This window comes from Bombina bombina, chromosome 10, assembly GCF_027579735.1.
Source record: "Bombina bombina isolate aBomBom1 chromosome 10, aBomBom1.pri, whole genome shotgun sequence".
NCBI classification, from domain to species: domain Eukaryota; kingdom Metazoa; phylum Chordata; class Amphibia; order Anura; family Bombinatoridae; genus Bombina; species Bombina bombina.
In genome coordinates this window covers 32,130,429-32,153,431 of record NC_069508.1, presented here as the reverse complement: position 1 = coordinate 32,153,431, position 23,003 = coordinate 32,130,429, and the positions used below count along the sequence as shown (strand labels likewise).

The 23,003-nt window shown below is 38.6% G+C and overlaps 1 protein-coding gene across 2 annotated transcripts in view; it reads right to left on the bottom strand.

The window, feature by feature from the left end:
- Positions 1–23,003, bottom strand: part of LRRC8B (leucine rich repeat containing 8 VRAC subunit B) — a 37,281-nt gene that overhangs the window by 4,893 nt on the left and 9,385 nt on the right. For both annotated transcript variants that reach the window (XM_053693925.1, XM_053693926.1), the window contains exons 2-3: positions 7,643–7,797; positions 3,676–5,808 (exon numbers count right to left, since the gene is read on the bottom strand). In XM_053693925.1, the coding sequence (XP_053549900.1) occupies positions 3,676–5,790 (2,115 nt within the window). In that variant the 5' untranslated portion in view covers positions 5,791–5,808; positions 7,643–7,797. The remainder of the gene's footprint in view (positions 1–3,675; positions 5,809–7,642; positions 7,798–23,003) is intronic.

The following is a 23,003-nucleotide window of genomic DNA, read 5'->3' as shown; positions in this document are numbered from 1 at the left end:
TATACCAGATTCTCCCAAAGGTTCAGCTCCGAAAAAGCCTCTCCGGGAAACCAGACAAGGTACACACAGAAAGGAGAGTCTCTCTACCTCCTGCCAAACTCTCAGAAACAGCAAAAAGGACCTGTTTCAGAAAGAACCCAACTGTATAACAACAGAAAACCAAATCCCCAGAGTATCAACCTCTGCTTTGGAAGGCGAGTTGACACCAGAAGCCCACAGCAGATCAGAAAGCAAGAGCTTGCCTGGGTTCAAACCCACTGACCAAAGATTCCCAAAAATAGAAGGAATCCCGAAATACACTCTCCCACTCCATGGTAGAGATAAATTAAAAACGCCCCAGAAAATCAAAGTACCGTAAGTATCTCAGAACAGGGAATGATCTACCACATACTGGAGTGGACAATCCAGAAAACAGGATGATATCTGGAGATATAGGAGCAACACCGTCAAACCTAAGAATCGGAACTAGGCTAAACATCACCCCCGCACAGTACCAACAGAGGTCTGAAGGAAAAACTGCAGGGCAAGCCTATATAGAGTACTGAAACTCCAAAAGGCCTAAAAGGCCAAACCACATCCAAAAACCACCCTGGGGTCTACACAGGAACTCCCATCTAAAACCAACACCAAGGATGGAAATGACAATGGAAATTTCTTAAAACTCCTAGTAGACGATGGAGAAAACTAGAACCGCCAAAAGTAGGAGCAACCAGGAAACAAGAAGCTGAATAAACAACCCCTTAGATCCCAAGAAAACTAGGATCAGAACGGGGTTACTGAAACGATATGGCCCTGAAATTCCGAATATCCTCAACATGAGAACAGGAAGTAACCATCCCCTTGATAAAGAGAGAGAGAACCTCAAAGCAACCCTCAAGAGGAAGAAGAAATAAACCCTGCATAGAGAGTATAAAAAGGAACAAGAAAATCCCTATAGAACACCATAGCGGGGTAAGATTACAAACCCTGCGAGAAGGAATCGGGAAAGACTCCAAGAAAAAAGTCACCTGTCTCCCCCCATCCGAAAAGGGAAAGCTTAGCTCCTGAAAAAAACTGCCACAGCAGAATTTAAACTGCAAAACACAGCTTTGCTAAGCAGGGTATTAACTTGTAGGACCTTCTCTAATATCGGACGCCCAACCAAGATGATTTAACTAGGACCAGCCTAACATCTAGGATAGAATGGGATTCCTCTGGACCAAAAGGAACAAGGAAATTACCTCTTGAGAAGAAGAAAGAAGAGAGGTAACTAGTACCCAAACAGGTCCAGCCTGTTATAAAGGATACAACATATCTTGTTATGAGCCTCAAAAGAACAGAGAGAACTAATACCTAATCAGGATCAGCCCGATATGTAGGATACAAAATATCTGTTCAAGGGTCTTGAACGGAAAATTCTAACATTCTAGTAGAGCCAGAAAAAGGAGAATAAGAAACATATGAGTTCCAACGCTTAAACATAGTCTTGGACATATCAAGGGAACATCACCCCAACCAGAAACATCCTCTGTTTTAGTATTTATTCTGTTTTCTGTTTTTTTTTTAATACAACTTCCACCGGAAGAGATATCAATCACAACCATGAAGTTCGCTAGTACCAGAAAAACCCAGAGTAACAATCTCGAGCTCTAAAAATAGAAGAAAATAAAACTTATCCTAACCGGATTATAAAAGAAATTGGGCAACACAAGTGATAGCCAAAGGAAAAGTGAAACCGACAGGTCCAGCCCGTCATACGATATCATTCCTCAAGAGCTCTGAACTGGGAATCTGATACAAAAAAACAAAGAAAAAACAAACTGAGTCGATAAGGAATAAGATCACCATCCCTCCAGTTGTCTAAACAAGCTAGCTATCTGATTCAGAAGACTGAGATTCCGCTGACGGATCAGCCAACGTCGCCAAAACCTCTCTCAGAAGTACACGTAGGCGAGCCATTCTAAATCTTAAAGCAAAGTTCTCCTCCGTTGGAGTATCTGGGGGCTACGAAACTGGAGGTAGTACCTCTGAAGCCTCAGAGGACACTGCTTCCCCAGAAGACTGATCAGATCCAATCGTCCTCTTACATGCTGGACCTTGGGTAGGAGCACACAGATGAAGTCTTTTCTTGCACGTAGCAGGAAGATGTAAATGCGCTAAAGCCAGAAATATGGCCATGCGAAACCGTGCAGTAACCTCTGGTGGAAAGAGACCTCCTTCAGGAGAAGGGGTAGCGGTATTCGGGACAACTGCCGGTGTAGGGACAGAAGATTCCAGGGAAAAAAAACCTCACGGGATGCAGATTCCTCAGAGGCGGGTGGCTCAGTGTTCTCTAACCTCTCAACATTGGAAGAGGAGAACACCCTATGGTGGCATATGGAACATAATTCAGAGGGCTGGGTTACCCGGGGCTCCTCACAATATAGACAAGTATCAAAATCTGACTCAGAGGAACCCCCCTCTAACATATCAGAATCCTCCATAACTCGGATAAGTAGCTTATGATCAAAAACAACTTGCACTATACACCCCCAATGGCTGGGGCACTCACCACCTCCTATGACCCAGACAGGTAGAGAAACAGATCCTTTCCGCGGATCCTCGGTCAGGAATACGAAAATGGAAAAACAAAAAACGTGACCACACCCGGTCACATGGTGCAACATGCAAGATCACTCCCGCTAAGGAAAAGCGCGCCAGTGTAATAAAACTGTGCAGCAAGAAAATTAACCTGTACGTTCCGTAATAGCCTATGAGCCCCAAACGTCTAAACGTCCCCTACACCAAAGCAGTCAGAATCACATAAAAAACATGAATTAAGTCCCCACTGTTCAATAATCACCCTCAGGAGATATTAACCCTTGATTCCATAAAGATAAAGGAGTCCCACTGAGACCCTGTCTTCTTATTTTACGTTAACATGCAAGTAAAAATTGAAACAATCTTACTGGAATCTATGTCGTGGAACAGCAACACAGTCCTTCAAGTTTGACAGATGGTAGCAGCGCTTCTGACATGGACTTGAGCACAGAAAGCAGGCAGCGAAACTTGTCAACGCTGATTGCTTATGAAGCTGTTAATATGAGTCTGGATGGTTTCACTGAAAGACTCTCCCTGCATCTCTGGACTCTAACCTTCATCAATGCTCTCACTGAGAGGCTGACAAGACTACTTAAAACTCCAGTCCCATCTCGAAGAGTACTACCCTCCATAAGGAACTACTTTGTACTTCTTCTGACACTTCTCTGACAACCTCCTGTGACGAAAGGCAAAGAATGACTGGGGGATGAGGAAGCATTTAAGCCTTTGGCTGGGGTGTCTTTGCCTCCTCCTGGTGGCCAGGTTCCGAATTCCCAAAAGAAATAAATGCAGCTGTGGACTCTCACTGTATTTAGAAGAAAAAAAAAAAAAAAAAAAAAAAAAAAAAAAAAAAAAAAAAAAAAAAAAAAATATATATATATATATATATATATATATATATATATATATATATATATATATATATATATATATATATATATATATATATATATATATATATATATATATATATATATATATATATATACACACATATATATATACACACACACACAGTGTATATGTGTATATATATATATATATATATATATATATACACATACATACAATTACACAAATATAGATGCACAATATATGCATTTTAGTTATACTTACGCTGTTTTTTGTTACAGCAAAATACTGTAGGTTTTTCAATAGTTGAATTTCTTCTGGGATGAATGTTAAGTTGTTATAACTTAAATCCAAGATCCGGAGCTTGTTACAAAGAAATAGCTGAAGCGGAACAATTTCAATGTTATTGTGATTTAAGTAGAGCTGTTCCAGGTTTGATAATGCCCCAATCTGTAATGGTATATAGGCAATGGAATTGTGCCACAACTTTAAACACATCAATTTCGGTAAATGCTGAAAGCTAATGATCTCTTCCACAGTTTTAAAATTGTTTCCTCTGAAGTCAATTTCCCTCAGTTCTGTTAAACTGAAAATAGCATGTGGGATTCGTTCTAAGTCACAGTTGATTAATTCCAAACTTGTGAGGTTTATCATTTTTTTTAGACATATCAATACCATTAATCTGTTTCCTTCATTGTTAATTGTCAGCTTTTCCAATGATGGTAGCATATCTATAACCACCTTAGGAATACGTGGAAGACTGCTCTTTAAGTAAAGTGATGCTAGATTCTTCAAATCTTGAAGGCCTTCAATACTTGTATTGTTGTAACTGTCAAGAGATCCTGCAATGTACAGTTCCTTCAAGTTTTTTAAGTGGAAAACCCAAGATGGGATCTTTTCCATAGCAGTGAATTTCAAATGTAATATTTTTAGATTCTCAGCTAGAAAGCTAAGTGCTTGCAGATCTACCGTAAGGGTTGAATGGTAAACCCGAAGTTCCTTGAGGTTGACCAGTTGGGTTATCACTGGCGTAAGTTTGGCATCTGGAATGAGTTCTAACACTAAGACTTCTATCTCATTTAGTTCGAAAACATTGTCCGGCAACCCACACAACATAAAAAGATGAAGCTCCACTTTATCCTTGGCATTACGTGTTAATTTATTTCTAAGCATATCTACCGTCCATTCGTTGTTGAGATTTATCTGCTTCAGCTTGTTCTCGCTCACCTCTGATAAAAATATGGAGAAACGTTTAGCATAAAGTGGGTCATACTGATCTGCTAAGTGTAGGATGAAGGCAAAGTCATTTTGGACATCAGGGATATCACTATAATTACTTTTTTCTCTTACTGCTTCAAAAGAATATTGTTTAAGGGAGCTTCTTAACATCCACCACAAACTGTAACAGCAGGCAAACCCATACAATAACACCAGGAATACATAAAACGTAGCCAAAAGTTTAAAAATTGCAGCTAGAGAGTAGACACACTGGTATCTTTTATATCCAGTGAATGCTTCAATGTCAACTACGCAGTCAATTTCGAATGTTATATGCATCAAAAAGTAAGATACATAAGAAACAATCACGATCAAGACAATCACCTTAACAACAATTTGTTTCATATACAATCTGTATATAATGTCCTTTTGTTCAACGTGGAGCCGAAATCTTCTGACTTTCTCAAACAGAGCCTTTGCTTGTTCGCCTTCCTTTTTGTCCAGGACATTAGAGACATCATCTTCTATTGCTGAGGGTTCCACTCCAGGCTGAAGAGACTGTTTTCTAGATTCTAGTTCTTCAGCATTGGAAGTGGACATCGTCAAGAGACGGGACCTTTTGTGATGCTGAGTCCTTACAGTTTGTTCAGCAACTGTCTCTGACAAAGCCCTCGTTGTCCATGGAGAATCAAAGCATTTGTAGAGAATGGCTACAAAGTGTTCTAGTCGGGAACTTGTACTAGGGTAGTGAAGCCAAAAATTACTGCAAACTGCAAAAATTATAGTGTGTAGAAAAACCAGATAGGGGAAGAACTTTGTAAACCAATGAAGCCGTTTTTCATAGCATACTGCATCAATATAGGCATATTGTTGTCTGTGAAGGTCATTCTGGATTCCAGTAGGAATTTTTGCTACTAAAGGAGCTGAGAAGTTGATCTTTGCTATGATTTGTTCCAGAGGGTGCGCACATTGATTGTCTACTTCTGCCTTACAGGGGAGGCATAACATTCTGCTTTGTGTGATTTGCAGAGCGCCCGCCAGAACTGCAATCATCAGCATAACCATTGTGATGTAATACCAAAACACGTCCCACCATGGCTTTAGGATGTGATATGATGATTGAGCGTCGGACAAAAACTTGAGCTCTGTTACAGTTATCATAGTTGTAGTTAGTAGTAACTGTGGGGAGAACAAAATGCATTTATTGATTAGTATATCTCATACAATAAAACCCCAAGTCCTAGATATTCTTGTGAGATACACCTTGAAGAGACATGGAACTCAACATTACAAAATCATGATTCAGACAGTGTGTGCAATAAAAACCCCAAACCAAAATAAAAAAAAACACCTCTGTTATCAAATGGCATTAGGTATCTGTGTGCTTTGTTTAAAGGAATACAGAGGCAGGTATAGGAGTGTGCAAGTTCTTCAGCAGTATAATGCAGCAGTGTTTGCAACAATGTAATACATATAGTGCTCAAGACTCATACACGCTCCTGAGCCTACCTACCTATGCCCTTGAAATAAAAGTAAACTACATTTTTTTTTTAAGTTGTACGCTCTATATGAATTATTATATTTTAATTTTATGTCTCAACTTAAAAATGATCTTTAAAGGGATATTTAATATATTTTATTTCTAAACCTTTTAAAAAAAATACTGTGATGCCGTATTGTCTTTTATATTTTGTTTCTCCTTTATCTGCAAATGAAATTAAAGGGGCAGTCAAATCAAAATGAATCCTTTATGATTCAGATAGAGCAGGCAACTTTAAATAATTGTCTAGTTCACTTCTATTATACAACGTCTTGTTCTTTTGGTTTCCTTTGTTAACAAAAATGATACCTAGGTTGGCTCAAGAGCAACATTGCACTACTGGGAGCTAGCTAGCTGCACATATATGCATGTTGTCATTGGCTCACCCGGTGTGTTCTGCTAGTTCCCAGTAGTGCATTGCTTCTCCATTAACAAAAGGATAGAAAAAAATGAAGCCAATTTGATAATTGCACACTATCTTAAAGGGACATAAAACCCAAAGTTTTTCTTTCATGATTCAGATACAACATACAATTTTAAACAACTTTAGGATCTATCTCAGAGGATTTTATTAGGTGAAAGGACAAGATAGTTAAGTTGAGGTATCTCGGAGAGCGCAGGGAGTACGGTCTCCTCGGGAGGTGCTAAAATAAACAATAATAGCTATAACAATCTGGCATGTGATTGGCTGAAGTGCTGGCGGCCTATTTTGGAAGAAAATAAAGTAGCACTGCTTGGGGAGGACTGAAGGCTGCAAGCACAGAGTTGCACTGATACTTGCATTTGTGTTCAACTTCTGCAAATGGCATTGAGCCAATGACAAGAGGCATATGTTTGTAGCCACCAATCATTATATAGTTCCCAGTAGTGCACTGCTGCTGCGGAGGATATGTGCATATCATTTTAATAAAGGATAGCATAAGAACAAAGTGAATGTGATAATAGAAGTGAATTTTAAAGTTTCTTATAATGAAATCTGAATCATGAAACTTTAGTTTTGACTTTCATGTCCCTTTAAGGCTTCTGTTTACATGCAAAGGGACACCATGATGTCACCAATTATAGTTTGTTAAACACAGCAATATAAAATGCTTAAAGGGACATGAAACCCATTTTTTTTTATTTTGTGATTCAGATAGAACATACGATTTTAAACAACTTTCCAATTTACTTCTATTATCTAACTTGCTTTATTCTCTTGGTATCCTTAGTTGAAAAGCATACCGAGGTAGGCTCAGTAGCTGCAATGCATTACTGGGAGCTAGCTGCTGATTGGTTTTCATTGGTTTACCAGATGTGTTCAGCTAGCTTCAAGTAGTGCATTGCTGCGCCTTCAGCAAAAGGATACCAGGAGAATGAAGCAAATTTGATAGAAGAAGTAAATACAAATGACATGCTCTAGTTGAATCATAAAAATAAGAAAAAGGAAAGATTTTGGGTTTCACGTCCTTGTAACTAAAGAATAATACTCACAGAATATAAACTGAAGTGACATGTGACACCGCAGCAGGTACAGGCAGAACACAAACTCCTCAATCAGGGGGTCTGCACCTTCTAAAATGTTTAGGTCTCTTCATCTCTGCGTTCATCTTCATTCTGCATCACAAGGTAACGTCCTCCTGATCCTCCTGGTGGGAATGCAAAAGAAAATCTGCTATGAGCACACAGACGGATACAACACTACAATAACGTTGTACATGACGACAGCATTTATCTACAATACCCTCAGTAGCCTCAATATCAGACAATCTTGTAATTGGCGCGTTGCATGTGGCCACCTCACCAGTCATAACATCCTGGTGCAAGAATAGTACAGCCCACAACCTTGGTCTAGTGCAGGATAGGTTTAGGCATTAGGGACAGAACACACTCGCTATCCAATCGGCTAACAGGAGTTTACCCTCCATTCCCCACAGTCACAATGCGCAAAATGTATTAACCTGTTGGTGACATTTTTTTTATTTGAACCAAGTAAAAATTGGCAAAAGTATTTAGTATTCGCCATTCTTTATTTCAAATATAATAAAACAGAAACTTCACTTATTACTTTAAACAGTAAAATAAATGAGAACGTCACGGAAAAAAATATTGGTGCTCTTACCCTAATAATTAGTAGCACAGACTTTGTAGACAATAACTACAATCAAGCGCTTTCTGTAGCTCTGAATAAGATCTCTACACTTTTTGACTGGGACTTTCACCCACTCTTCTTGAGCAAACTGCTCCAGTTCTCTCAGGTTTGATGGGTACCTTTTCCCATCTTCAAGTTGCAGCTCTTTTCACAGATGTTTGATGGGATTCATATCTGGACTCACAGAAGGTCACCTCTAAATGTTTTCCTGGGATACATACTTGGGTGCTTTTTGAGGTATGTTTAGGGTCACTATCCTGCAGGAGAACCCATGAGTCTGACCTGCAACTGAGACACAACTTTCTGACACTGGGCAGTAGGTTTTGCTCTAGAATGCCTCAATAGTCTTCTGATTTGATTGTGCCCTGCACAGATTCTATAGCCACCCAGTATCAGAGGCAGCAAAGCAACCCCAAAACATTACTGAGCCTCCTCTATGTTTCACAGTAGGGATGGTTTTCTTTTCTTTAAAATCTTCTTTTTTCCTTCTATAAACATGGAGTTGTTGTGATTTGCCAAAAAGCTTTACTTGTGTTTCATCTGTCCAAAGGAAATTCTCCCAGAAGAACTGTAGCTTGTCATCATGCATTTTGGAAGAATTCAGTCAGGCCTTTTTGGCGTTTTGTCTTTCGGCCACATCTGTATCTAGATATGCGTTGGAGCGTGCATGTGCCTTGGAGTACTATAAGCCAGCAGCGTTTGCAACAATGTACAACTGTTACAAACAGAATTGCAAACACTGCTGCCATTTAAGTGTTAAAGAAACGTGCACACTCTTGAGCTTATCTAGGTATGCTCTTTAACAAAGGAAACCAAGAGACTGAAGTCAATTTTATAACAGAAGTAGATGGGATGCTCTGATTCTATTGCCCCTTTAACACCTTGGTATCAGTGCATTAAATAAAAAAAGTGTATCATGTGAATCTGAAACAAGTCTTATTAAACATTAAGAAATGTTTATTTACTCTACAAGGAGGGTTAGATAAATATGTTGTTATCTTTTGGCTAGCCTTAATGTTTTAGGGGATTTGTATTATATTTCAGAACTTTGAGAGTATTTGCCTTAATGTGAACCTAAGGTTAGTTAAGGTTACGGACCAGAAGAAATCTTGCACAGCAACCAGTCCCGCTGGCAGATCACGTGCGCTGCTTACATTACACACTGGGGTACAGGAGTTTTCTGGGGGGTTGAAACTAGAATATTTCCCCTGTTGCAAAAGACCACCAACTACTCAACAACAGTTTAAAGGAACCTTAAAGGGTCATGATCCCCCCCAAACTACTTTCATGATTCAGATACTATTTTAAACAACTTTCTAATGTACTTCTATTATTTAATTTGCTTCTCTTGGTATTATTTGTTAAAAAGCATAGCTAGGTAGGCTCAGGAGCTGGGAGCTAGTTGCTGATTGGTGGCTGCACATATATATATCTTAAAATTGGCTTACCAATTTGTTCAGCTAGCTCCCAGTAGTGCATTGATGCTCCTTCAGTAAAGGATACCAAGAGAATGATGCAAAATTGTTAATAGACGTACATAGGAACGTTTAAAATTGTATACTCTATCTGAATCATGAAAGAAATTTTTTGGGGGTTTCATGTCCCTTTAAATACAAAGGGTTAGGTTACAAGTGGAAAGCAATCAGTAGAGCAGGATGCGCAGCCTCATACAAGGCATAATCTTGTATGATAAGTGGGTGGTTAAATATTTTACCAAAGCTTCTTAACATGGTTGAAATTTTTGATAGACAGTGAAGGGAAATAACTCCTGTTGGGTATAGTGCTGTGGGATTAATATGGTGTCTGGTTAGCCTGCAAACAATAAGTGTTTATTGTTTTTTTTTAAACAGCACGCTCCATTTATGGCGAGAGGAAGCTAACACGGTTGTAATATCCGAAGTCCTGAAGTTAGAGCACATCATTTTGTTCGCTCGTAAACCATCTACTTTCAACTTGGAATACGCGTACGGGTTTGTTTATATAAATAGCGCTCCCTTTATGTATTCTGCATGATGAGACAAAGTTAAAACCCACGCGGCCAGCCCCTCGAGAAGCTTTTTGTTCCCTCCAGCGAGACGACTTCCCCATAACAAGAGAGTCACGTGAATATTGTACAATTCTGAAGTGTTGTGGTTGTAATTATTATTAGCCGTTTGCCGTATGAGACATCATGTAGTGGGCCCCTCATGTAACTCTAGATGATAATGGTGAATGCAGCTTGTTCTCTGCGCTGATCACTTGTAAGCACATGGGTGTTGTACTCCTAGATAGACAGCCAATCAAATAGCTGAAATCTATTACAACTAGTTGGTGATGATTTGTATCTAACTTTAAAGGGACATGAAACCCAATTTTTTTTCTTTCAATATTCAGATAGAGAATAAAATTTTAAAAAAGTTTCAAATGTACTTTTATTATCAAATTTGATTCGTTCTCATGTTATTCTTTGTTCAAGAGATACCTAAGTAGGTAGTGTGCACATGCAGGAAATAGTGCTGCCACCTAGTGCTCTTGCTAATGTATAACCTTGTTCCAAAACCGCTGCCATATAGTGCTGAAGACACGTGCACACTCCTGAGCTTACATCCCTGCTTTTCATCAAAGGATAACAAGAAACAAGAAAATCTGATAATAGAAGTAAATTGGAAAGTTGTTTAAAATGGTATGCTCTATCTAAATCATGAAATAAACATTTTGGGTTTTACATCCCTTTAAAAGGGATATGAAACCCAAAAATGTCCTTTTGTGATTCACACAGAGGGGTCTATTTATCAATGTGCAAGCGGACATGATCCGCTTTAGCGAACCATGTCCGCCGCACATCGATTTAATGCCGAGAGCATACGCTGTCCGCATTTATCATTGCACCAGCAGTTCTTGTGAACAATAATATAACTAATCGGCCGCTAGCAGGGGGTGTCAATCAGCACGATTGTAAATGTTCGGGCAGATTGCTGTCCGCCGCCTCAGAGGCGGCGTATGAGTTTAGGAGCAGCGGTCTTAAGACCGCTGCTTCTTAACTCCTGTTTCCGGCGAGCCTGAAGGCTCATGCAGAAACAAGGGGAACAGGGGCCATTCGGCCCTTGTTAAATAGACCCCAGAGAATACAGTTTTAAAAATGTTTTCAATTTACTTTTCTTATCAAATTTACTTTGTTCTCATGCTATTGTTTGTTGAAGAGATATCTAGATAGGTAACATGCAAATTTCTGGAACATTACATGACAGGAAAGACTTCTGCCACTTACTGTTCATGCAAATGTATAACATAGTTATAAAACAGCTGTCATATATTGCTCCAGTCCCGGGCACGCTCCTACACCTTCCTATCTGCTTTTCAACAAAAGATAGAAGAAAAAACACAAAACAAAGTAAATTACTGTAACGTTTTTTAAAGAAAAAAAATCTTTTACACAATATGGGCCATATTACAGTTGCACGCTAATGATAGCGTGTGCGCCATAACTAGTTTCGCTTGACCGTGCTACCATTAACTCATAACTTTGAGATTGCAAGTCCATGGTAAAGCGCCTTAACTAGAGAAGGGTTAGCGCAGTCATCTTTGCTGGAGCACAACCATTACTTTTAAAGGATATTGCAACCGCGCTAATTTTAAAAAATGTGTAGCACAATAGCTGTTACAAATATATAGTGTTTCTGCGATAGACCAAACAGTTTTCAAAAATGATTTCATATTGTAAAAAGCAATAAAAACCTATTTGACTACATACAAAAAGTATTTTAAATACCCTCAATAGGGTAAAGGATCTCCGGTGAATTTGTAACATATATAAATAAAATGACTGTGTCCTATATATAGTTGTAGAGATGCCTTCTGCATGAGGACAATATACTGGACACTAAAAAGACACACAAGCTAATTTGTTAACCAAATGTCTAGATCATGCTGAAGAACGCTGCAGATGCAGCAAAGATTTATTTCCGCTCACTGCTGGGAAGGGATCAAAAATGGATACAATTGGAAATCTCCCACGGGAAAAAACTTCAAAACATCTTGCTTGTGAAAAAAACAAAATGTTTATACCAATATTGTACTAGTCTACAAATGAGACAAGCTGTACTGCTGTTCGTTACAGTTGTACGTTCCATGCACAGACACGTCCATGTTTTGAATGAGGTTTTTACTTTTTTTTGAGCAGCAGATTGTTTGAGTTAAAAGGACACAAACTTATTTTTTTTTCTTTTATGATTCATAGAGAGCATGCAATTTTAAGCAACTTTCTAATTTACTCCTATTTTTCTTCGTTCTCTTGCTATTTTTATTTGAAAAGCAGGAATGTAAGCTTAGGAGCCGGACCATTTTTTCTGGGTAGTGCTTCCCGATTGGTGGCTATATTTAGCCAGGTGATGAACCAAAAATGGGCTGACTTCTATGCTTACATTCTTGCTTTTTCAAATAAAGATAGCAAGAGAACAAATACAAATTTATAATAGGAGTAAATTAGAAAGGTGCTTAAAACTGCATGCTCAGTCTATCTGAATTATTTGGGTTTTGCGTCCCTTAGAAATAAGCTACTTTTAACTTCTGTCTAACTATAACAATGTCATATGCCTACAAGGGAATTTAGAAAACCGCTAACTAACAGTAGAGATCCTGCAATGTCCCCTTGTTAGCTTGATATCTGTAACATTCCGTTTGTAAACCATCTCTCCTTTTTTCCTTTCTTATGAAACCCTATGGGTCTGATTATCTAAAGCTCTTGGGGCTTACAGGATTCTATAAGAAATCTAGCCAATACCATGAAGTCTCTGTCCTAATTCTATAAAGGCAGTTTATAGCTTGAGAACAGGGTGTCTCTATTTACTCTTTGTCCCATGTGCTTAGAGGAATATGGCCGTACCTCACTGACGAGAGTGCGCTTCTCTTTCTGTATGTATTTACTCTTTGTCCCATGTGCTTAGAGGAATATGGCCGTACCTCACTGACAAGAGTGCGCTTCTCTTTCTGTATGTATTTACTCTTTGTCCCATATGCTTAGAGGAATATGGCTGTACCTCACTGGCGAGAGTGCGCTTCTCTTTCTGTATGTATTTACTCTTTGCCTCATGTGCCTAGAGGAATATGGCTGTACCTCACTGGCGAGAGTGCGCTTCACTTTCTGTATGTATTTACTCTTTGTCCCATGTGCTTAGAGGAATATGGCCGTACCTCACTGACGAGAGTGCGCTTCTCTTTCTGTATGTATTTACTCTTTGTCCCATGTGCTTAGAGGAATATGGCCGTACCTCACTGACAAGAGTGCGCTTCTCTTTCTGTATGTATTTACTCTTTGCCTCATGTGCCTAGAGGAATATGGCTGTACCTCACTGGCGAGAGTGCGCTTCTCTTTCTGTATGTATTTACTCTTTGTCCCATGTGCTTAGAGGAATATGGCTGTACCTCACTTTACGAGAGTGCGCTTCTCTTTCTGTATGTATTTACTCTTTGCCTCATGTGCCTAGAGGAATATGGCTGTACCTCACTGGCGAGAGTGCGCTTCTCTTTCTGTATGTATTTACTCTTTGTCCCATGTGCTTAGAGGAATATGGCCACACCTCACTGACGAGAGTGCGCTTCTCTTTCTGTATGTATTTACTCTTTGCCTCACGTGCCTAGAGGAATATGGCCGTACCTCACTTTACGAGAGTGCGCTTCTCTTTCTGTATGTATTTACTCTTTGTCCCATGTGCTTAGAGGAATATGGCTGTACCTCACTGATGAGAGTGCGCTTCTCTTTCTGTATGTATTTACTCTTTGTCCCATGTGCTTAGAGGAATATGGCCGTACCTCACTAGGGAGAGTGCCCTTCTCTTTCTGTATGTATTTACTCTTTGCCCCATGTGCTTAGAGGAATATGGCTGTACCTCACTGATGAGAGTGCGCTTCTCTTTCTGTATGTATTTACTCTTTGTTCCATGTGCTTAGAGGAATATGGCTGTACCTCACTTTACGAGAGTGCGCTTCTCTTTCTGTATGTATTTACTCTTTGTCCCATGTGCTTAGAGGAATATGGCCGTACCTCACTGACTAGAGTGCACTTCTCTTTCTGTATGTATTTACCCTTTGCCCCATGTGCTTAGAGGAATATGGCCGTACCTCACTGACGAGAGTGCGCTTCTCTTTCTGTATGTATTTACTCTTTGCCTCATGTGCTTAGAGGAATATGGCTGTACCTCACTGACCCAAATCCATAAATAAATACAGCACCACTGAGTGTGCACGGTGGTAAGGAAAAACTGCAATTCCTCAATGTATAAATAGTATTCATGCAATCCACCAAAGCATGACTAAGTGACATATGGTCACGAAACGTTGCTTGTTTTAACTTGATCTTCAATAAAAGATACTTTTTATACCTACAAGTGCTGGTGGATTGCATGAATACTATTTGTATTTATTCTTTGTCCCATGTGTTTAGAGGAATATGGCTGTACCTTACTGACTAGAAGCGTGCGCTTCTCTTTCTGTATGTATTTACTCTTTGCCCCATGTGCTTAGAGGAATATGGATGTACCTCACTGACTAGAGTGCACTTCTCTTTCTGTATGTATTTACTCTTTGTCCTATGTGCTTAGAGGAATATGGCTGCACCTCACTAAGGAGAGTGCGCTTCTGTTTCTGTATGTATTTACTCTTTGTCCCATGTGCTTAGAGGAATATGGCTGCACCTCACTAAGGAGAGTGCGCTTCTGTTTCTGTATGTATTTACTCTTTGCCTCATGTGCTTAGAGGAATATGGCTGCACCTCACGAAGGAGAGTGCGCTTCTGTTTCTGTATGTATTTACTCTTTGCCCCATGTGCTTAGAGGAATATGGCTGTACCTCACTGACTAGAGTGCGCTTCTCTTTCTGTATGTATTTACTCTTTGTCCCATGTGCTTAGAGGAATATGGCTGCACCTCACTAAGGAGAGTGCGCTTCTCTTTCTGTATGTATTTACTCTTTGTCCCATGTGCTTAGAGGAATATGGCTGCACCTCACTAAGGAGAGTGCGCTTCTGTTTCTGTATGTATTTACTCTTTGTCCCATGTGCTTAGAGGAATATTGCTGTACCTCAGTGACGAGAGTGCGCTTCTCTTTCTGTATGTATTTACTCTTTGTCCCATGTGCTTAGAGGAATATGGCTGCACCTCACTAAGGAGAGTGTGCTTCTGTTTCTGTATGTATTTACTCTTTGTCCCATGTGCTTAGAGGAATATGGCTGTACCTCAGTGACGAGAGTGCGCTTCTCTTTCTGTATGTATTTACTCTTTGTCCCATGTGCTTAGAGGAATATGGCTGTACCTCACTGACTAGAGTGCACTTCTCTTTCTGTATGTATTTACTCTTTGCCCCATGTGCTTAGAGGAATATGGCTGTACTTCACTGACTAGAGTGCGCTTCTCTTTCTCTATGTATTTACTCTTTGCCTCATGTGCTTAGAGGAATATGGCTGTACCTCAGTGACGAGAGTGCGCTTCTCTTTCTGTATGTATTTACTCTTTGTCCCATGTGCTTAGAGGAATATGGCTGTACTTCACTGACTAGAGTGCACTTCTCTTTCTGTATGTATTTACTCTTTGCGTCATGTGCTTAGAGGAATATGGCTGCACCTCACTGACTAGAAGAGTGCGCTTCTCTTTCTGTATGTATTTACTCTTTGCGTCATGTGCTTAGAGGAATATGGATGCACCTCAGTGACAAGAGTATGCTTCTCTTTCTGTATGTATTTTTTATTATTGCAGTGTAACTACGTATTTAACCCTTGTAAAGGATGAAAGCAGTCATGCACTTCTGGGAGCTAGCTGAACACATCTGGGGGGCCAATGACAGCAGACATGTGTAGTCACAAATTATCAGCTAGCTCCCAGTAGTGCACTGCTGCTCCTGAGACTACCTAGGTATGCTTTTCAATAAAGTATACCAAGATAAAAAAGTAACATTCATAATAGAACTATATTGAAAAATTGCAGTCTCTAAAGAATATATTTTCCTTTTCACTGATTTTAGTATAATAGTTTACATTTGTACAATCTTCAAGAGTTAGGATGAAAACTTCTACATAGCAGCCAGAATAGGATTTTTTAACTGCCATGATTCAATTGTGTAGCCCATTATGATCCTGACTATATAATTTATAAGGCACGGCAATAGCGAGATTCACTTTACACTTCGCTTGACAGAAGAAGCAACCAATGTAGACTTTGAAGGGACGTGAAACACCAAATGTTTAATTTTATGATTCAGACAGATCATACAGTTTTAAGCAACTTTCCAATTTACTTCTTTTATCAAATTTGCTTCATTCTCTTTGAACCCTCCATTGAAGAAGCAGCAATGCGCTACTGGGAGCTATAGGAACACATTGGTAAGCCAATGATAAGGAGGTATATAATGTGCAGCCACCAATCAGCAGCTTCTACCTAGGTATCCTTTTTAACAAAGGATACCAAGAGAAAAAAAAAACATATTAGCTAATAGTATTAAATTGGAAAGTTTTTATAATCACAAGCTCTGTCTGAAGCACATAAGAAATAATTAGCGTTTCATGTCCCTTTACTGCATCTATGCCAGGATGTCATAAGTTGTACAGTGCTCGGTGTTCTCAAACTAGAACCTGTAGGTTTAATATCAACTTGTTCAGCTCGGTGCTCCCTAAATGCTTAGTGCTAATTGAAAACACATGAATAAATTATACAGGAACATCAATTCTTCTGTATTTGTCTTTTTTTAACGATTGAAACTCAAAGCACAAAAGTATAAACTGAAATATCTATGCAGCAATAAATGTAGAAACCTCTTTGCTCCTTGTTCTAATCTATCAGAGTGAAGCTGATTGGTCAAAACACAGATGAATGCTTTCTCTGCACCAATGGGTATCTTCAAAACAAAGCAGTTTTTAGGGTTTGGCGGGAGTGGGTGTTAGAAAAAAAAAAACGGCACTGAAAAGTGCCTTTACATTGCGGTTCCCTGTAAATATATAAGTATATGATAATATACATATATATATTTAAAATTCATGCCCTTCGCTGCGCTACTTCTCATGCCGTGTCTCCCATTGGAGCCTATGGAAGCTCAATGCAAACGTGAAATTGTGTTCGCATTGCGGGTCACTTCAAATGCCAGCGCACAATTGCGTGCGCTGGTATTACGAGTGGAACAAAAATATTGTGCTTGCGAAAGCGCAATTGTGTACTCCACTTGTAATCTGGCCCATAGTGTTTTCTAAATATGTCAATAAATACTGGACACATTTCCAAAGATGTCTGTAAATCCTAGATACTTCTCTAAACATGTAGGCAAGTGCACAGTCTCTGCTTTGGATATGTAAATGAACAGTGTACTGTTAAATTGGTTCTCCCTTTGCTGCTGGTATAAAAAGTCCTTGGAAAACACATTAAAAGTATAAAACATATGAGAAATTAACTTATTAAAATTAGGTTTATTTTTGTATATGAAATTTCCTCTTTTTTGGGTGGGCGACACCACAATCCATTATAGGGAAATCCGATCTCCTTATTTTATAAATTTCTATACAAGCGTTTCCTAATCTTGTCTCTGTCTGTATACCAAAGCCCATTCTTTTGATTATCAAAAACTTGCTGGTATGAAGGGAAATTACACAAACACTTTGGGGCCTTTTTTGCTCATTATATTTGAACATATACGGATCTCTTTCACATACAGAACCTGCATAGCTAGATAAACGGTTCTTGATCAAAAATTTGCCTTTCTAAAATTTTTTAGAAATTACTGAGAAGAAGTCTAAGATATCTCATCAGGGCTGAGATCATCAGGCGACAACAATTGAAAATGAACATGTTATTACTTATCCTTCCCACCCCCTGCTGGGAGTGTTTACATAGCTTTTCAATAAGTATCACATTATTCAGTACAGGCAGGGATAACAAAGGCAAAACCAGCTATTTCAATAGCAAAAGTAAAGGAACAATTTATAAACAATTTAATACATGCCAGCAAGTAAAATGGGTAATTGGGAACAAATTAAAATGTGAGAACATTTTACAGAGCACTGTCTCTTTAAGGGAACAGTCTAATCAAAATTAAACTTTCATGACTCAGAGAGCAAATTTCTAATTTACTCCTATTATCATTTTTCTTCATTCTCTTGATATCTTTATTTGAAAAAGCAAGAATGTAAGCTTAGGAGCTGGCTCATTTTTAGTCCAGCACCTAGGTAGCATTTTCCGATTGGTGTCTAAATGTAGCCACCAGTCAGCAAGTGCTACCCAGGTGCTGAACCAAAAATGGCCCGTCTCCTAATCTTACATTCAAACATCGATACCAAGTGAACAAAGAAATATTGATAATAGGAGTAAATTAGAAAGTTGCTGGTCTATCTGAATCATGAAAGTTTAATTTTGAATAGACTATCCCTTTAACTGTGATCCGGTGATCTATAGCTGCCTGTATTACCTATTTGTGTGGTGTTTCTAGATCAGTGTTTTTCAACCAGTGCGCCGTGGCACACTAGTGTGCTGTGAGAGATCCTCAGGTGTGCCACGGCAGACTGACAACAGTGTGACATATTTTTTAAACTTTGCTTGTTTTTTACTCCCAGTGCAGGGGTAGTTTGTAGGAGGCATGGCATAACAGCACAATGCATACAGTATGTGTGTGTTTGTGTGTATGTGTATATATATATGCTGTATTAGGCTACAATGTGTGATTTTTTTAAAATTTTTGGGATGGTGGTGTGCCACAGGATTTTTTAATGTAAAAAAGTGTGCCACGGCAAAAAAAAAAAATCACTGTTCTAGATCACTGGCATTAAAACCTCTCCTTAGGACTCTCTAACAGGCTAGATTGTGAAGATATGTGAACTGGAGCACAGGTGAAATAATCAGCTGATTAGTAAACGTTATTTCACTTGCTCTCATCTAAGGTAATCCTGAAAATCTGGCCTGTTGGGGAGGCCTGTAGACAGGTTTGAAAACCAGTGGTCTAGACTGATAGGCTGCATAACATTTTTAGATCAAATATTTTTAACAAAAATTGCTAATAATTACAGAATAGTACATGTGTTCTAAAAACAACAAAACAAAAGAATGAAAATCAATACACAATGATATTATGGCAAATTGTAGCAACGTTACAGTTACTGTGCTCAGTTTTCATGTCAAAAATAGCCTGCTATATAATCTATTTGAGGCTGCTTTTACTGCTAAACAAATGGTATCGAATGCATACGGCTACATACTGTAAATACCTTATATCTGAATTTCTATTCTGTTTTAGCATGCTGAAAGATACATCTAATTTATTTGTATAGCACTTGGCTAGTAGCCAGTAATACAAATCTCCGTACTGCACCTTATATGTATTTTAGGATAGATTCTTTATTTGATTTATGTCCCTGTTTGGGTAGCGGACATCTGTTATGTCACTTAATGCTGTTCTGAAAAAGCAGAGCTCCAAGACTGAGATAATTTCCAGTTCTATGCACCTTGCTATGAAATGGTGTTTAAAAAGCCTTATTTGGCACTGATCGCATCTTTTATTTATTTTATATATTATCTGGACTTAATACAAGTATTTCATTTATCAAACTAAGTACATACGCAGGGGTTCTGTTACACAGCTCTGCAGTTGACCTGCATATATCATATGGATTTGTATTATTGTGTGTAATATTTAACATCTATAGAAATGCACAGAGAAACATTCAACTGTAGCGAATGTAGGACGTAAATCTAAAATTAGCTTATCTTACACAGCGTATTAAAAAAAAAATCTGTCTGTATTTAAAGGGACATTATACGCTAGATTTTTCTTTGCATAAATGTTTTGTAGATGATCCATTTATATAGCCTATAAGAGTTATATGAAAATTGGTGTATACTGTCCATTTAAAGGGACATAAAAAAGCAAAATTGTTAGATTATAATAATATAATAAATTACTTACTTTCGTTTCTCTTTATGTTGGTGGGAATTTGCCTTATAAATTAGCCGGTTCTCCACCCCCCCCCCCAGGTAGGAAGATGGCGGCTTGAGTAGATGGTGCGCATGCGCTGTTGGTGCACATGCAAGCGCTTATGTCACAGCCCAGCTTCAGTTTGCTGAAGAGGAGCAGACCGGCTTAATGTTGATTAGCGAAACCGATGCGCATGCTACACTCCCTTAGTTTAAAATGGCAGGAGCGCCTTCACATAATAACATTGCGTATGTGCATATTGAGTCCGCCGTTTGCGCATGCTCAATGCGAAGATATTGTGGCATAATTATATGCACGATTAAAAGCGCTCATTGGCAGTTGCACTCTGAACAGAACAGCCCCTTTTTCGGGGCCATCTTAATTATGTCAAAGCTGAATGAAAATTATCTATTTTATACTATAACCAAGCTTCATTTGGGGAAAACAGTGTGGTTGGATCTTCTCTTCATTATTAATATATCTACCTAAGTATGATTTTCAACAAAGGATATCAAGAGAATAAAGCAAATTAGTAAATAGAAAAAAACAGGGAAGTTGCTGAAAATTGTATGTTCTATCTGAATGAGGACACTATGAAAAATACATATGTCAGGGGCCTTTTACAGTAGCGGAGTGAAAATTAGGCATGTGAACTATTTCAGGCTTTGTTATATGTAAGTGAAACTAACCCCCGAAAATGTCTGTGGTCTGAAGTATTCGGCTTATTTTGACGCTGGGATATATTTGCAAAAACGTGCAGCACACAAATATCTGTGCACGTACAATCATCTGTGCGCATCTGTTGGCACATGATAATAATGAAGATCTAATTTGTCATTTATTTATTGAAGCTTTAGGGATTTATGCTCTCACTCTCTAACTTTCTAGCTGAAACGATGATTCTGCTAGAGAATCAGTCTTCCTGTCTGCAAATAGCACAGGAACTATACAGATGGTAAAGTGATGGTAAATTTAATTGGTTTCCTAATAAAATCCTAAATCTAAGCTCGGTTTTAAATGCGGTTTATTTAATACATTTTTACATAAATTTTACCGTATACCATATTTTTTAATCCGCTCCGGTAGCCCACTGTAAAATACATTTTACAGTGGACGGCCGGAGCGGGAGATTAGAAAATAAGGTATATAGTAAAAATTAAAGTTAAACAGTGACTAATTAAATGGCCCTTAAAATAGCACTTAAAATTTAAGATCTTATTAGATCACTTTGAAAAATGTATTTTTGGATTTAAAATATATATCAGAAAATGTGATATGAAGTGGAAACCCAAATTAAATCACACAATGAAAAGTTACTAAAATTTGTATCAATGTATTTATAAAAGTCAAATTTATACTTAAAAGGACACGTTCACGAAATGCAGGTATCCTTTATTGAAGACTAAATCTAGGTAGGCTTACAGGAGCTCAGGAGTGTGCACGTGTCTTCAGCAGTCTATGGGGCCTATTTATCATATGTCTGTCGGACCTGATCCGACACTGCGGATAAGGTCTGACAGACATCACTGAATGCGGAGAGCAATACTCTCTCCGTATTCAGCATTGCACCAGCAGCTCTTGTGAGCTCCTGGTGCAACTCCGCCCCCTGCAAACTCGCGGCCAATCTGCCGCCAGCATGGGGGTGTCAATCAACCCGATCGTACTCGATCGGGTTGATTTCTGGCAATTCCTGTCTGCCTCATCAGAGCAGGCGGACAAGTTAACTTGTGTTTCTGGCGAGTCTGAAGACTTCGTTCGGAGCTTGATAGATATAGGCCTAAGGCAGCAGTGTTTGCAACTATGTATAACAACGCTATAAGCATTGTTGCAAACACTTCTACAGATGGCTAAGACAAACATGCACGCTCCACAGCTCACATAGGATTACTCTTTAAGAAAGAAAACCAAGAGAACTAAGCAAAATTGATAACAGAAATAAATTAGAAAGTTGTTTAAAATGTCATGTTTTATCCAAAAGTTTAATTTACCTTTTTAAGTTAAAGTTAGCAAGAGCTGTGCCAATGAATTCATACTTCATTTTTTTAACTTTATTTAGGTAAAAAAATAAAATCTGAGGAAGGAAAAGTTCACATGAATAGAGATAGAATATTGCTATATATTAAAGTGAATGTAAACTTTCAGCAATTAGTGCCCAGTTTTAAAAAAAATACTATTAAAAACAGGGGCACTTGCACTGATGAAAGTTTACATTGCACCGGATTTGCAGAAATACTTTACCTTTTACTTCTCCAAAGCCGGATCGCCGATCCCCCGCCTGCTTCTTCCTGCCGTACTTACACAGCAATGACGAAGCCGGCTTCCTCCAATCACAGCAGGGCATCTCAAGATGGGCGCTCTGGGCGGGAAGCCAAGATTGGAGGAAGCCGGTTTCGTCATTTCTGACGTAAGTACAGTATTAAACGAATAGTATGATCAAAAATTAAACTTTGATGATTCAGATAGCGTGTGCGATTATAAGCAACTTTCTAATTTACGCCAATCTATTATGAATTTTTCTTCGTTCTCTTGGTTTTCTTTATTTGAAAAAGCAAGAATATAAGCTAAGGAGACGGCCCATTTTTGGTTCAGAACCTGGGTAGCACTTTCTGATTGGTGTCTAAATATAGCCACGAATCAGCATGCGCTACCCAGGTACTGAACCAAAAATGGACCGGCTTCGAAACTTACATTCAAATAAAGATACCAAAAGTAAAATTGCTGCTCTATCTGAATCATGAATGTTTAATTTTGACTAGACTATCCCTTTAAAAAAAAACTTCCCAATTT